Here is a 16,804-nt window from a genome sequence, read left to right on the forward strand (position 1 = left end):
GGTGAAGAACTTGATTCGTTTCTTCGAACATTTAGAAGTGACTGAGCTTGGTGATAATGAGGTCATAGGAAATGAGGGAGCAACGGAAGGGTTTGTCAGTAGGTTTGGGGTATGGGTTTGGGTTTTTGAAAAGGTTGAACGCTAGGGTTGGGTCTTTTTGGCTGCGGAGAAGAGATAAGAGCCTAAACGGAGATACGAGTTTTTGAATTTTCAACAAAGAATGGAATAAAAGTTTAACTTTTAATGTTCTCGTTTATATCGGTTTTTTTAACAGAAACGCCACTATATATCAAGCTATTGTGGCGTTTTTAACATAAACGCCGCTAAAGTGCACTTACTTTAGTGGCGTTTACACAAAACACCACTATATATCTTGCTATAGCGACATTTTTTACATAAATGCCACTAAAGTATGCCTTTTTAGCGGCATTTATGTTAAAAACGCCACTATATATCTGGCTATAGTGGTTTTTTACATAAAAGCCACTAAAGTATGCGTTTTTAGCGGTGTTTTCACAAAAACGCCACTATATATCTGGCTATAGCGGCTTTTTTACATAAATGCCGCTATATATTAGGATATCGTGGCGTTTGTCTAGAAACGCCGCTATATGTAAGAAAATAACGGTGTTTTCTCTAAAAACATCGCCGCTACAAAACTATTTTGCTGTAGTGAACGGTGAAATCCAAGTGTTGAACAACATCAATACCTGTTAAACGAGCAATTTAAAGCGATAAAGAAGGAATTCTGGTTAAAAATGGTTTGACAAAACCATTCTTTCAACAAAATTTAGGAAAATAATTAACCAAATTGAGAGAAATGTCATTTTTGCAAGTTATAGAAGAGGAGATGCTAATCTACATGTGTTAAGAGGCAAATACAAATTCAGCACTCTAGAATTCATGAAAAATGATTTGATTAATCAAACAAAAGCAAGAGAAGAGAAAGTTGAGTTGATGCAAATCACACATCCCAATCATATATGACCAAAAACCATCCATTAATGGCTGAATTCGAAAAAAAAAATGTTGTCGAGTTAAATTAAAAAAATAATACACTTAAAAGCAATTTTGATTCAAATATTTAAAATCTTACCAATTAAGAAGAGATTATATGATAAATTGGAGAAATATATGTAGCAATAAAGAAAACTATGAAGAAAAAAATTGAAAGAGCCTACAAAATTACAGAGTAAGAATAAAGAAGAAAAAGAAAGAAAGATAACTACAAAGAAGTTGTATAGAAGATATACTCATCTCAGTTACTGTTGTCATTTGTGAAAAGATATCGATACTAATATCGACAAAAGAGATCAACAGGGACAAGTAATTTTTTTAACTGTTGGCTTTTATTAGTAAAAAAATAAAAAGTTTAGAGACAACAGTCAAAACGTTTTACAGAAACAAAGAAGAAAATCAAATACAGACGAATAAGAAAAAGCAGAAGAAAAAATACTTCTTATCTTCTTTGCATGATCACGAAGAGAAAAACCAGCAGTGTCAACAAAATTACAAAAGTCCTACATGTCTCTTTTGAGATCTCAAAAGCTGCATAAGAAACAGAACCCAAGTCACCATAGTTTCAAATGAAGAGGGGACAAAATAGGTAAAACCGACAACAATGAATAGGGTTTAAAGACGATGATTTAGTGTCATTATTTTTCTTTTTCTTTTTTCATTTTATTTTGATTTAAATTTAAATAAACATTATTACCATTTTGATTTTTTTATATTTTTAAAGGGTTGATTTTTATATAATTTTATGGCATGACTTTTCATCCCTTTTATGATTCAATTTTCTCTGTGATAGTTTGATATTTTGTATTGTATTCATTACGACACACCTCTTGATTATGAAATGTCGATAGTCTTTTATAATTAAATCTCTTTTTGCTCCAGTTTATCAATGTATTTAGAATCGTTCGCGGAATAATTTGTTAGATTGATTTCAATCTTCACCTACATCAATGTTACGTCTAGTTTTGAATAAAAATATAAGAATTATTACTAGTTATTAGTGTTTTTTCTGGAAGTTAAAATATACATTTTAAGGGAAGATTTTAATTTTATTTTTCTTCACGTCTTTTGAATTTTCATATTAAATTGTTTTACCTTTGTTGTACCTTGCATTTTTATTTAAAGAAAACAAAATTTTTTATTTCAAATAAAAATTTATTAACCCATTAATTTAAATTAAATAATATATAAATTTATTATAAGAATTAGGGATGTTTACGGTCGGTTAATCGTACCGCTTAGTCTAAACAATCGGATAACCGTTATAACGATTATTAAATTTTGCTAACCATAACCTAACCATTGAAAAACGGTTAACCGCTAATGGTTAACCATTATTAACAGTTCGATTACAGGATAACTTATGGTTAACCTATTACAATTTTTTCAAACCTAACATAACTTAAAATTTTCAAATTTTTATAAAATTTATGATGATAGAAACATGTATATTTGTAAAAATCTTATTTATTTATAAATGCATTTTATTTTATAAATATATATATTCTGAGATATTATTTTTTTACAGTTTAAAATCTTTTGTGTATATTTATATTTTGTAATTTAAAATCATGTATTTCTTTCATCTATGTTTGATTTAAACATGATTTATTAATGGATAACCGATTATTAACCATTTATTAAAATTCATTAACCATAACTGTAACCGTTAATTGATATTTTAACGGTTCGGTTAATTAACCTATAAAATGTAACAATTACACCGGTTATTGATTACGGTTAATAATAACAGATTAATTTGAACATCCCTAATAATAATGATCCTTCTAACATATATTGTCCCGTTAAATGAATTGATTATTGGTTAAATGACATATTTAATAAAGCACATTTTAGGGGGGGCCCACTTTTTTCCAGCACCAAAAGTGGTCTTTTACATTACAACTGATTTTTATGTTTTACATTATCCTTCAAGACTAAGGCTATAAAGGACATAAAGCAAAACAAACCCACAAAGAACATACGCCTAAAACTCCACACATAGACCAACGGTAGTTAAAAACACCGCGCTTTGTTTATAAATACTTCGAGTGCAGATAACCTCACATTATTCAGAGCTTAAGGGCTTGAGCATGGTGGCGGATGTGATCATCGATGAAGGTGGAAATGAAGAAGTAGGAGTGATCATAACCAGGCTGCAATCGCAATAACAACGGAGCATTCACACTCCTACATGCCTCCTCAAACTTGTGCGGCAGAAGTTGGTCGTGCAAGAACTTGTCATCCTGTCCCTGCACCCGGAAAAAAATAACAATACAGACAAACTTAAGATGAATGCCTAAAAGGATTGTTCATATGATCCTTCTCGGCTTTTCAAATGATCATTTCTTGCAGATTTTTCTCGAACATGTATCATTTTCGGATTAAAGAATCGTGTAAATTTTATAGATGTATGGTAGGGTAACCAGCAAAGGGAGCGCCAAGACATTAAAATACTCCATGGTTATATCCAATTAGGATTTTTATTCACTCAAATTTTCTTAGAACACATGCTTTTTTTAATATTCCCCAAATAATCACTAATAAGTAGCAGAAACTTAATAAAATTGAAAGCACTCTTGTATAGGAGGAAGGAAAAATAAGACATCTATGCTCCTTCCCACCCAAAAGAGAAGAGAAAAAAGAGTTAGATATGTGTAACGTCTTGTTCGGTAACACATAAATACGACAATCAGCTCTTACCTGATCGATTAAAATGGTAGCAGAAACATTATGAAACTTCGAGATCAGGTGAGTTGCATCATATTCCTGCAAGTTTCGAGGTGTATTAATCTCCACTACATGTAGGATTAGGTAAAAATGAAGGGCATTCATCGGTCATTCGGAACTTCACCTCCCAAGCAGCTTTTTCATTGCCGAGATAATTTGTGAATGCCTTCTGACCCCAGGGGCAATTCATAGGATTGACAATGGGTGCGAATGCAGACACGGACTGCAAAGCATAAACGCAGAAAGGAGAAAAGCAAGTAACTTAGAGCAAAGACAAAAATAAAAGAAAAAGATTGTTAGATCAAAAACGAATGTCTGTGAACTACCTTATACTTATCAACGTTTTTCAGATAGATTGTCAGAGCACCATGGCCACCCATGGAGTGACCAGAAATAGATGCTTTTGAGGTATCAAGTTGAGGGAAATTTTCACTCAGAAATTTTGGCAGTTCTTTCACAACATAATCGTACATACGCCAGTTCTTCCACTTCTCTTGCATAGCATTAAGATAAAATCCAGCACCTAATTTGAAGTTGAAAAGGACAAGCAAAGATAATAAAACAGTGAAGGAAGAGGGAGATAGCAAGTCAGTCGAAGAACGATATGCTTCAATTACATTGATGTGCAACTACTCATGTACCAGCATAGGAAAGTTATCAAATAATGTTCCATTAAGATTTGCAAATAGTTTTCTAAACAGCAAAGTAATGCTATTGCCACAGAAGGGAAGTATAACAAAGATGGCATTTAAAACCTTCGGCAAGACGCATTCTTCGGGTGTGTTTGCATGAGGGATGTTGACGTCGATGAGGGATTTTGGAACATTCTGATGGCCATGTTTCTAAATTAATCATAAATGCTAGCGTTTTTAAAATCTCAAATTTTAAAATTCCTCATCAAAGCACACCCTTAATATCTTTTTGAATTCCCAGCTTAAAGAAATCTTGCAGGCTCCAGTTTATTTTCCTCCAGGAAGAGTTCTTAGTAATTAAACTATGAGAGCCGAGAGATAGAACAGTTCAATAATTGATACTGGATAATATGTATATGATTTACCATAACAGATATCTGAAAATTCAAATAACAATCCAAATGCCATACCTACACCAAAATCCCAGCTGTCTGCCTCTCCTTCCACATTCAGACCTCCTATAGATTAAGGGGGGGGGGGGAAAGGAAACTCAGCAACATACGTTTTAGTAGATAAATGGAAAATTGAAGAAAATAATTCATATAACTTGACATCATAAAAGCTAATCAGTTGCAGTAAGAAACTAAAATTCCAATTTTCTTTTTGTCACATTAAAAAAAAGCTGATGTTTTAAACACAAACCATATTTAACTTAATTTCCTTAAGAAGTTTGATTGTATCGTGCCCAAAAGAAAAAGAATATTGTGAAGCATAGAAGAATAAGTAACTTAAAAAACTGATAAAGAGGAAAACAATTCCATACTACCATTCTGTGACGACAACAAAGAGAATCAAGTATCTCATAAAGCTCTGCAAGCCATGCTCTGTGAACATGATTTTCAGCAAACAAATAGATTCACAGGGACTGGTACTTGTGTCATGGTAATAGAAATAAGCATGTAACAAGGAACAATATCGAATAAGATAAGGAAACATCATGAAGATTTATCGTTCAGTAAGATTCTCCATTAGAAAGATTATCAATAGGCTGGATTTTTTTTTTCTGTCAAGCAAAAGGGTTAGAGGATTTAACTCAGACAAAGCTGCACAGTGGTGATTGATACCATAAACAAAATGTAAAAGAATATGACAGGGCTGCGATAATTAGGTTGAACCGAGTCACAATCCCGCAAAGAGGGAAAATGGATGAGCATGATCACAATCAAGTCAATAACCTTTACACCAGAATCAGCAATTGAAGTATCTAAGCAAGAAATATCATCTCAACGATAGCTAAAAAAGGGCTTACTCGGAGATGTATCAGGGGCAATTAGAGCTACACCCTCAGCTGAAGCAGCACGCTGAGCTCCCGACTTGATTATGAAATTTTCATCGGAGCAAGTAAGCCCTGAGAGCCAATAAAGTACCTGCTCAAAGATGAATGCAAGACTGTAAGATTTGGAAATCTCATAGAACCTAAACATACCAGAAAAAATAAACCAACATAGGCCTAAATGATGCCAATAAACACTTGAAATACAAAGGTACAACGCATACAAGCACGTCACCAGAGAAATGAAAGCAGCACTTTTGGCCAAGGCAAACCATACAACTAAAACTTAAAGGGAAAATCCATATAAATGAGTGAGCAGATTGAGAAATACGACATTTAGAAGACAAGTTATGTAAGAATAAGCTATGTTGCAGTGATACGGATATGAATATGAGTATATATATAAATAACTTCTAAAAGTCTAAAAAAAGTCATAATCAAGTATTAGACCCATATTCAATTTTCTGATTGCACTATCTCCCTAAAACGAAGATATCTTGAATTACCGTCGTCGATTGAGGAAAGGTAACTGAAAGACAGCTCATAAGTACGAATACATCTCAACTTAGAAATGTTCGGATCTCATCCGAAAATTCGTCCTATGTAAGTTGATATTCCAGGCTTCAAATTCAACTTCAATATCTTAGTCAAAATAATCTTTATTTTTATTATTTTTTTCAAGTTAAATCCAAAAAATGTATGTGCCTAAAGATCAAACGCTTCTCCGACATACCCAACTAATTATAGGCTACCCCTTCAACATGGGATCTCATTTGATCATCAAACCTTCCCCATAAATCCAGCTCATATTAAAATCATAGATTAACATAGCAAAATAAAACCCATAATATCTACACCTCATCAACACCTCCTCTCTGCCCATATAAAAACTTTGATCTTTCACATTAAAAACAAAAAATTTAAAATTGCAATAAGATTGAGGAAAAACACATCAAAGAGAGGGGGAAAGGAGACATACAGGGAATTTGTGGGAAGGAGAAGGGGAAGGAGGAAAGTAGACATGGAAAGTCATGGAACAGCCCAGTGTTGGACTAAAATGCTTGTATCTTTTGTTGTACCCTTCGAACATCTTCGAACTGCTAATCTCTGTTGGTTTGGTCTCCATCCTCTTCACTCTCTCTTCTCTCGGCTTTCCCAAAATGTTTGATACTTTTTGTCGATTACATTTAGATATATCAAGCACAGGAGTGTAGTGTGTTTTGCTCTCTGGTGAAGCTTGAACAGCCCATTCTGTTGCATTGTGATCTAGGTGAGCCCAAACCTTTAAGGCCAACCAAAGAATGGGTCTAGGTCCATAATTGCACAAATTTGTAAGGCCTATATTAAAAAGTTTTGGGTCTGGGTTCAGTCCGGTTCGTTTAGTTACGTGCCTTTCGACCCGTATTGTGCGCGTAATATCTTTTCTAGAAAAATTTGTAAAAACTGAACACAATATTTCTCTTCAATTTATAGGCTTGGAACCAAGAATGTGAATGATTTTTATTTTTATAATAATAACAATCTTCGTCCAATTTTATTTGTAATAATCTCTGTCATTATAACATGGTTTACGATATTATATTTACTGTGATTGTTGACTGTCTGCTGTAGTTTTTAGAGGATGAATCCATATGTACATTGGGCATATTCATCCCTTTTATAACAACTAATTGTATGAATAGTTTCTTCAAGACAGATTTGTCCTCTCCTCGGTGCTTTGAGTAACGTTGGACGACAGTCTCCCAGGATACAACAACAAACGATCACAACAGTAAGCACAACCGTAGTGATCAGTCGAACACAATCTTGCCTTTCTATATCACCGGAAAAAACGAATTTGGAAGGAACTTTCTAAGTGTTATCATAATTCAACTTTGTGAATTGTGTCTCAAAGTTGTCTTTGTAACTTGTGTTGTGTTGTGTTGTGTCTTAGAATTGTGCCTTAAGTAACCTATATATAGAGGAGGAGATGAATTGAAGGGTTAATACCTTTCGATGATCAAAGTACTTAATCTTTCAATTAAAGGACTTATCCTTTTGATGAAAAGTGCTTAACCTTTTTCATGAAAGTATTTAATCTTTTCATGAAGAGAATTGTTGAGTAGGTATGATTGAATGGATGCAACTTTAAACCAAAAATTAAGTCCATTCATCAAGTGACATGACTTATTATTAATTAGCTATAAATAACATCAATTCATTCAATAATTTTTCCAACAATCCCCCACATGAATGAACTTGATGGTTCAAACACTGACTCGATATGGTGATAGATTCTACGTTCGATATTTGCATAGGATAGGTAGGCGTCCCCCTTTGAACCTTCCCCTGTGAAAATATGTTTACCTTACTGGCTGTCCAGTAGACGTGATGTCCTTGAACTGTCCTGCCATTAGTGTAAGCGATGACATACCTCACACAAATATCTCACTGACAAGAATTTGGTTCTCATGGTTATGTCCATATAGCCGTGACATCTCCTGGTTCTGCAAGAGTTTAGAGAACAATGCCCTAATAGTCTCTTTGAAGCAGCTCCACTTCACTCCAACATAGGTGACTTATGTTGTTCAGCTCACTGAAACACATAGTGGTTATTAAAAGCATTGCTTAACCTTTTTCACATTTTAGTCACTATTTTTATCATAGGAATGGACTTAGGGATAAGAACCCCCACATTGACCTCACAAGGTCTATGCAAGTAGGTTGTCCCATTGAACTTAGATCTTGGGATCTCTAGTCAACTAAGTTGGGCTTTCCTTCACATAGCGCCTTAAATATTAATGGGCTTTAGTCACATTCCTTTCAATGTTTATCAACTTGATCTCGATTCAACTCATTGTTTAGCAGATCCACAATGTTATCTTTTGATCTTACAAAATCAATATAGATAACTCTAGTTGAGATCAGTTGTTTAATGATATTATATCGTCGAAGTATGTGTCTCGACTTACCATTATATTTATACAAGGCTCCCCCACACTTTGATGTAGTTGTAGGAAAGTTTTCTATATTTCCATAACTCATATGTTGTATCGCCTATTTTCTTGTAAGTTACCTTATTTAAAGGTATTTTTCTAATAAAATAGCTTCTTCCACATGTTCTATGACAACTCAGAACATGACCAAATGTCATTAATAATTCTTTAGCAATCTTATGGATACTATACGCTTCACATGGTGTATCTGACAATCCATTCAAGATGTAATTCCGACATAGAAACTTATAATGCTTTCAAGCTTTAATGACAACAATGTATATCTCATCCTCTCTATGAATAGGATGTTCATCCTATATTTGACCATATTCAACATGATTAAATATAAAATCTTACGTCGCTTATGTCTTGAAATTCTATCCATGAATTTCACATGCTTCTCGTTGTTGCTCACAGCCACTGACATCGTTGAATTTTATTCAAAGTGAATAGAAATCAAAATTTCAAATCATGAGTGAGGTGAATCAGTGGGGTTACCATTGTTTCGTTTAAAACACGTAATCAGAATTTGTAAATATTCTAACAATAAATTGAAAGTTAATTCAATTTATTTTACCATTTGTTGTTGTTAAACAACAAAATTTAATTAGAAATTAAAATTCTAAAATAAAATTTGTAACAATATTGTTATCTCCAAACGATTTCTGTTATCAACAATAAATCAAATAAATTTTGTTGAACAACATGATTAAAATTCTGAAACAGAATTATAGACCCGATTTTTGTCCACAGACATATCATAATTCCTTTCGGTACCTTATTTATCGCAATGAATTTTAGTCAAAACTAAAATCCAACAATTAAGTAATTTCTGTTAAACAGCAGGAATTTAGTAAAATTAAAACCCGAAACAGAAATGAACAATCAACACTATTTTGTTGAATCCGTTAAATGTCAGGATTTAAAATTAAAATCCGAAACAAAACCAACTTCTGTTGGACAATGGGAATAAAAGCCAAAACATAACCAATTTTTGCTAAACAACGAGAATTTAATAAATTAATTCTCAAAACAGAACTAACTTCTGTTGATCGGTGAGAATTTAATAAAACCTGAAACAATAATATAATCTCAATATACATATATTATACAACAAATATTGATTGGTTACACGTATCTTTTCGATTTCTTGATTAGTATTATGAATTCTTCATTGCAAACCAAAACTCAGATCATTAACTTGTGGGTGGTGCGCCCTCACAAAGGACAAAGGTTATTTTGAGAGTTCAAAGCTAAACATGGAAAATTGTATCTGCTACCACAAATAACCAACCCTCACACTATCCACAAAGCACAACCAAATGACAAGGTGTGCACCGAATGACGCGTGTGAAGGTGTAGACAAGAAACAAAGGACTCCACAATGTTGGTTCTTTGTATAGTAGTTTCGCACGTTAATTGAAACTTTGGGCTCCACTTACATTCGATTTTCATTGTGAATTTTCGTAGGAAAGATATTAGAGAAAACGTAGGTTTATAAAACTTGTTCCAGTGATAGTCTCGTAGACTGGGTGATAATAGAGGTTCTTCTCTTTGAACCTACAAAAGGTTATAGAATCATAACACAAAGTTAATTGGACCCTACTTTTTGTGTCCATTACTTCAATTTCTTCAAGGATTGGAGCACGAAAATAACTATACAGTGGTTTTCTGAGGGTCTTTCACATGTGAATGTTCTTTCAATCCAACTTGCTCCACTTGAGAATTTCAATGACGCAAATTGCCACAAACAATTACATATAAAGTTCATCTCGGATTAGAATTGTAAAATAAAATATAAAACCTGTCTTAAGATTGTTAGAAAAAATGGTTAATCCGAGATAAAAATAATAATAATAATAAATATTATTATATAATCGAACGAAGCAAAATAAATAAAGAATTAAAATAGAGGAATGTGATTTGTTTACTCGTATATAGACACATAATCAGATGAGTAGAGTATGATAAACCGAAGAATGATTTTTGTTGAGGCCTGTAAGAACAATTTACTTAAGACAGATTCGTCCTCTCCTCGGTGCTTTGAGTAACGTTGGACGTCGATCTCCCAGGATACAACAACAAATTATCACAATAGTAAGCACAACCGTAGTGATCAGTCGAACACAATCTTGCCTTTCTCTATCACCGGAAAGAATGGATTTGGAACTTTCTAAGTGTTATCAAAATTCAACTGTGAATTGTGTCTCAAAGTTGTCTTTGTAACTTGTGTTATATTGTGTCTTAGAATTGTGCCTTAAGTAGCCTATATATAGAGGAGGAGATGAATTGAAGGGTTAAGACCTTTCAATGAAAGTACTTAATCTTTTAATTAAAAGACTTATCCTTTTGATAAAAAGTGCTTAACCTTTTTCATGAAAGTATTTAATATTTTCATGAAGAGAATTGTTGAATATGTATGATTGAATGGATGCAACTTTAAACCAAAAATTAAGTCCATTTATCAAGTGACATGACTTATTATTAATTAGCTATAAATAGCATCAATTCATTCAACAATTGTATCAATTATAATTACCTTATAATGCTGCGAAAATCCAACTGAAATTACGTCATTTTTACTTGTTTTATGTTCGAGGATCAAACTATAAATATAAACCCTTTTTAGCATTTCAAAGGATCCGAAAATATTCTCCTCTCTTACTTTTTCTCTCATTTTATGTACTCTCAAAATATTATGTTTGAATTTGTTCAAGAGTAAAGCAATTCCACTTTGTTCATTTACGACCTTCAGGTGTATAAGTTTCAAAAAGATTGTGTTAACTTCAAAGGTATCATCCATCGTAACGATTACATCAATTGAGATAAATTTAAGGGTAAAGTATAGGAATGGTCATTGAACATTTCTAAATCTTTCATTTAGGTCCCTCAACTTTTAAAACTTGCAATACAGTCCCTAACATTTAGTCCATTTGCAATATGATCCCCAACAGTTATGTTGGGGACCATATTGCAAACGGACTAAATGTTGGGGGACCATATTATAAACGGACTAAATGTAGGGGACTGTATTGCAAGTTTTAAAAGTTGGGGGACTTAAATGAAAGCTTTAGAAAAGTTCAGTGACCATTACTATACTTTACCCTAAAAAATAATATAAAAAAATTATGTTTGTTTGTTAAATTAACATGATTAAATAAAGATATATGATTTATTTATTTTTACGAATATTATCATTTTCAATTCATTTATTAACTTTTTTTATTATTATTCAAATTTGATCATCTTATAGTATACCCATTAATATTTATGTTTGATCATCTTATATCTAAACTAGAAGAATAACTTTCATTTATATTTTTTTTTGTTATTCATAAGTATATATTTTTAATAGTCTAGGATCATTACAATATAATATATGTTTGAAAATTTTTCTTAATTATTGACAGCGCATACACATCCAAGACGCAACTGCTTGAATCCAATACCTCTAGTGGAAATAACACTCTCTTTAACCACCAAAGACGTTTGATGAATTCTTCAGAAATAGATCTTTTTTTTAATTAATTACTGATATTCGATCTATTGGTCGACTAATCAAGATCGGGTACTACAAAGGCGAGGGTGACCCTCCCAATCCAGTTTGCTCCATTCGCAAACGCCAGAATTCGAACCCCTGACCTTGCTTAAGAGACCTAGTGCCTCATCCCACTAGACCAACTGATTGTTGGTTTAAAAATAGATCTTTAATTATTCATAAGCATACTCAATATGTTCATTTAATGATTGTGAAATTGTTTATTTACTGCTAACAAACACTAAACGAATGAAAATGAACACATAATTTTTTAATAAACGAACATGATTTAAAATTCTTAATAAATACGAAGTTATCATGAGAATACTTTAAAATAAATGAATAAATATGAAAATATATTTGTTTGTTCAAGTTTAATTTATGGGTAAAGTATAGTGATGGTCATTAAACTTTTCTAAAGCTTTCATTTAGGTCCCCTAACTTTTAAAACTTGCAATACAGTCCCCTAACATTTAGTCCGTTTGTAATATGGTCCCCCAACAGTTGCGTTGGGGACCATATTGCAAACAGACTAAATGTTGGGGGACCATATTGCAAACGAACTAAATGTTGGGGGACTGTATTACAAGTTTTAAAAGTTGAGGGACTTAAATGAAAGCTTTAGAAAAGTTCAGTGACCATTACTATATTTTACCCTAAATTTAATTATAAGGTAGTGATTTACCATGACACACTTCACAAATTCCTTTATATTATTTTATTATTATTATTACTGTCATGTTAGTGTTACAACCTTAATTTTATAATAATATTACCAACATACTATATTAAGGATAAAATAAACAAATGATCATTCGACTATAGGTTGATGTTTTGTTGAGTCTCATAACTATTAAAAGTTATAAAAGTGTCCTCCAACTATAGAGTGTCTCTTTGTTGAGTCCCCCAACGATTAAAAGTTACAAAATGGTCATCTGGCTATGCATATGTTCCAAACTCATCATTTTTCATTAAAAGATTGATTATAGTCTAAGTGATGTTAACCTACTGACTAAGAAGATAAAATCTGCTATCAGAATCTCAAACGACTATTATATCTCAGTCAGAATGTTAACGTCCAACTTAGATAATCATCAACTTTTTTAAAGAAAAAAAATGAATTTGAAACATAAATAATCGGGTGATAGTTTTGTGACTTTTAATAGTTAGAGGACTTAATAAAACAATATCCTATAATCATAGGACAATTTGTGTACTTTACCCTATTATCAATAATTAAGGAGGAGATAAATTTTGAGTATCTTTAGACAACTAATAATCTATCATACTAAAATAATAAAATTGAATTTAAATGGTTTGCTAAGTATATCAAACTTAGTTTATGTATACGAATAAGTGTTATCATATTTAGCTTTGATATTTTTTGATGCATTGTTTAAATTCGTTAATATATGCATTGTTTAAATCGTTTAGAGGTTTGAACTAAAGTTTGATGCTAATGTGTTAATAAAATTCAAGACGGGACAAGATGTCTTAGAGTATTTGTAAGGGTAAACTACACATTTTAACATCCCGATTATCATTTGTGTTATATTTTGATCATTCAATTATTTTATCTTAAAGTTATACTTAACATTTAGTTTTAGTTTCATTTTGATCACACACCGTTAAAAAATTAATGATAATGCTGACGTATTACTATAGGATCACAGATTTAAATAACGCTAACAACCGCGTTTTCAGTCGCGTCACGTTTATCGCGGTTGTGGACATAATGGATGCTATCGCTGTCAATGTGGATATCGCAGTCGTGAATTTTTTTTTAAATTTCGCACAACTTATCCTAAAACATAATAATTATAATTATAATGCTAAGGAGTCAATTTTAACGACTTTTAGAATATTTTCTAAGCGAAAATGACATATATATGCACTATAGTTTAACTAATGATGACATTGTGAATACATTATTATTTAAAAGAAATAATACTATCAGCATAGAAAAAACTCTAACAAATCAAAATGGATAAAAATAATTTTTTCTATAACTCTGAGATAAGAAATTCTTTACCATTTTATCAAAGAGTTATCCTCCACTGAAAATCTCAAGTATAATATATATATATATATATATATGTGTGTGTGTGTGTGTGTGTATATATATATCAACACTGTAAGCAAGAAAACCAACACATACCTAATGCAACCTAACTATGTTAAGATGTAACGATCTTTATTATGGATATCTCTTTTTTAATCTAAAACCAATGGAATAAAGTAAATTAGAATTCAAAAAAAATATTAATTAACTAAATGACATAGAAAATAGATTCTTTTGGTAGGTAAAACAGACTTTAGAAATGAGGTTGTAGCAGTTTCACTAATTAGTGGAATGACAAGGAAGATCAGATCATTCACCTTCACCTTGAGAGTGATGTTCACTTGATCTTTTTCCAAAAATATATCTAAAAAATGTAACATTTTTCGCCTTGATTTTCAAATAATTGAAACGGAAGATATATTTGAGGAGGAGAATACATATGAGGTGGAGGGGGTGATACATTGGTGGCGAAGGGTACATTTGAGGTTGATATGGCACACCATAATTAGGAAATCATGAATAATAACTATGTGAAGGTTGAAAATATGAAAATTATCTCAGTGGATAAAAATCATGAGTACTAGTAGATGAATCACAATACCCAAGGTTACTAAAAGCCGATCTCCTGTCAGAAGAAAAACCTTGAGAAGTATATTTTTTGGTGCATTTCCTTTTGATCGAGTTTTGGATTCACTTCTTTCTCTCCTAGATACAGTAGATATTGTAGATGCTTATTTTTGTCTGAGCGCCAATAAAAACATCTATTTGAATTTTTGGATCTTTTTACTTCATTTTGTTTTGAGATTAAATCTAATATTAATATACTAATAAATAAATGTAGTTCATTAATTAGATTAATATCAATTACACTAACAATCTTCTTATTTATTTATTTTCAGATTACAAGATACAAGTCCAACTGACTCAAATCCAAGCTCATTACAACAACAACAACAACAACAACAAAACCCAATTCCCATATGTATGGGGTAAGGGGGAGGTAGGGTAGTAGGCTGCCCCCAACGCCAGGTTGAGAATAGCTTCCGTGAAAGACCTCCGGCAGTCAGAAAATTAAAAATATAGATAAAATGCAATGCATGTATAAATAATTACATAAATACATAGCTAAACAGTATTCATATGCAGTCATTAATATCATATGTGCTTCTGTAATGGGGTGTAATCCCTGCAAAATAATCCCTGCGAAAGAATCTCTGCATATATACAGAAACATAAGACCGGCTAAATTTAACAGAGGAAACATGACGAGAATGATACACAGAAGACAATTATAGCAAGCCCAGTTCTAATCTTTCATAAATACCAATAACAGAAAAGTATAAAAAGTAAAAGTCATGGAAATTACTACAAATGCATTTAAAAGAAGACAAAGATGATATACCCTATAGATGTGACCCACACTACTCGACTACCCTAGTCTTAAGCCTCCATAATTTCCTATCATAGGTCATGTCTTCGGTAAGGCCTAAATCCATCAAATCAGATCTCAAGCAGTCTTCCCACTTCCGCCTTGGTCGTCCTTTCCTTCTGGCACCGTCGACTGTAATCGACTCTACCCTCCTGACTGCATCCGACAGTAGTCGCCTAAGGACATGCCCAAACCACCGTAGTCTTCCCTCCCTCAATTTTTCGGAAACAGACACCACCCCTAAGGACATCCTAATAGCAGAGTTTGTCGTCATATCCCACAGAGTCCTACCACATGTCCATCGAAGCATTCTCATTTCTGCGGCCTCTATCCTCCTTACGTGATCCTTCTTGGTTGCCCAACATTCTGATCCATACAACATCGCTGGTCTTATTGCCATTCTATAAAATTTTCCCTTAAGTTTTAGAGGCACCTTCTTGTCACACAAAACTCCAGTAGCGGCCCTCCACTTTAGCCATCCCGCCTTTATACGGTGTGTAACATCATCATCTACACCCCCATCTTTATGTATCATAGACCCTAAGTACTTGAAACAATCCTTTGAGGGAAGAACGTGTCCTTCTATGCATACTTCTACATCTTCATCGTTTTGGTTCCCATTGAAGTTTGAACATAAATACTCTGTCTTTTCAATATTGATCCTTAAACCTTTTTCTTCCAAAGCAGTCTTCCAGGTAGCCAATCTACTATTCAACTCAGATTTTATTTCAGCAACTAGGACAATATCGTCAGCGAAAAGCATACACCAAGGTACACCGTCTGGTGTCGCACAGTAGATGTCGTCCATAATCAAGGCGAAGATGTAAGGGCTAAGAGCCGACCCCTGGTGGAGTCCGATTTCCACCGGGAATGCCTCGGTGTCGCCAACTGTAGTCCTGACGTAAGTAGTAGATCTACAGTACATATCACGAATCGCCCAGATATAAGCAATTGGTATCCGTCTCGTTTCCAAAGTCTTCCAGATCGTATCGCGAGGAACGCTATCATAAGCCTTCTCAAGGTCAATGAACGCCATGTGAAGATCTCTAGACTTTTCCCTATATTTCTCCATAAGCCGTCGAAGTAGA

The 16,804-nt window shown here is 32.9% G+C and overlaps 1 protein-coding gene across 2 annotated transcripts; it reads right to left on the reverse strand.

Moving 5' to 3' along the window:
• Window positions 1–3,043: 3,043 nt before the first annotated feature.
• On the reverse strand, window positions 3,044–6,873 carry LOC120143193 (S-formylglutathione hydrolase-like). 2 transcript variants are annotated; one of them, XM_039157577.1, is made up of 7 exons: window positions 6,692–6,873; window positions 5,689–5,806; window positions 4,850–4,897; window positions 4,074–4,270; window positions 3,872–3,970; window positions 3,721–3,786; window positions 3,044–3,269 (listed from the first exon to the last, which is right to left on the reverse strand). In XM_039157577.1, the coding sequence occupies exons 1-7, from the start codon at window positions 6,836–6,838 to the stop codon at window positions 3,090–3,092; spliced, it is 855 nt and encodes a 284-aa protein (XP_039013508.1). In that variant the 5' UTR covers window positions 6,839–6,873; the 3' UTR covers window positions 3,044–3,089. The 2 variants fall into 2 exon arrangements, with proteins under 2 accessions (XP_039013508.1, XP_039013509.1); XM_039157578.1 differs by lacking the exon at window positions 3,044–3,269 and adding an exon at window positions 3,561–3,632.
• Window positions 6,874–16,804: the final 9,931 nt, after the last annotated feature.

Source organism: Hibiscus syriacus, unplaced genomic scaffold (genome assembly GCF_006381635.1).
Source record: "Hibiscus syriacus cultivar Baekdansim isolate YM2019G1 unplaced genomic scaffold, ASM638163v2 tig00110839_pilon, whole genome shotgun sequence".
In the NCBI taxonomy this organism is placed as follows: Eukaryota; Viridiplantae; Streptophyta; class Magnoliopsida; order Malvales; family Malvaceae; genus Hibiscus; species Hibiscus syriacus.

Bases quoted from the DNA above. Each gene is read 5' to 3' on its own strand.
- LOC120143193 (XM_039157577.1), bottom strand. From the start codon at position 6,838: ATGGAGACCAAACCAACAGAGATTAGCAGTTCGAAGATGTTCGAAGGG. The intron at 5,807-6,691 runs GTATGTCTCCTT...ATCTTTGAGCAG, and splicing joins CTCCTTCCCACAAATTCCCT to GTACTTTATTGGCTCTCAGG. The intron at 3,787-3,871 runs GTGAAGTTCCGA...CGAAACTTGCAG, and splicing joins ATGAAAAAGCTGCTTGGGAG to GAATATGATGCAACTCACCT.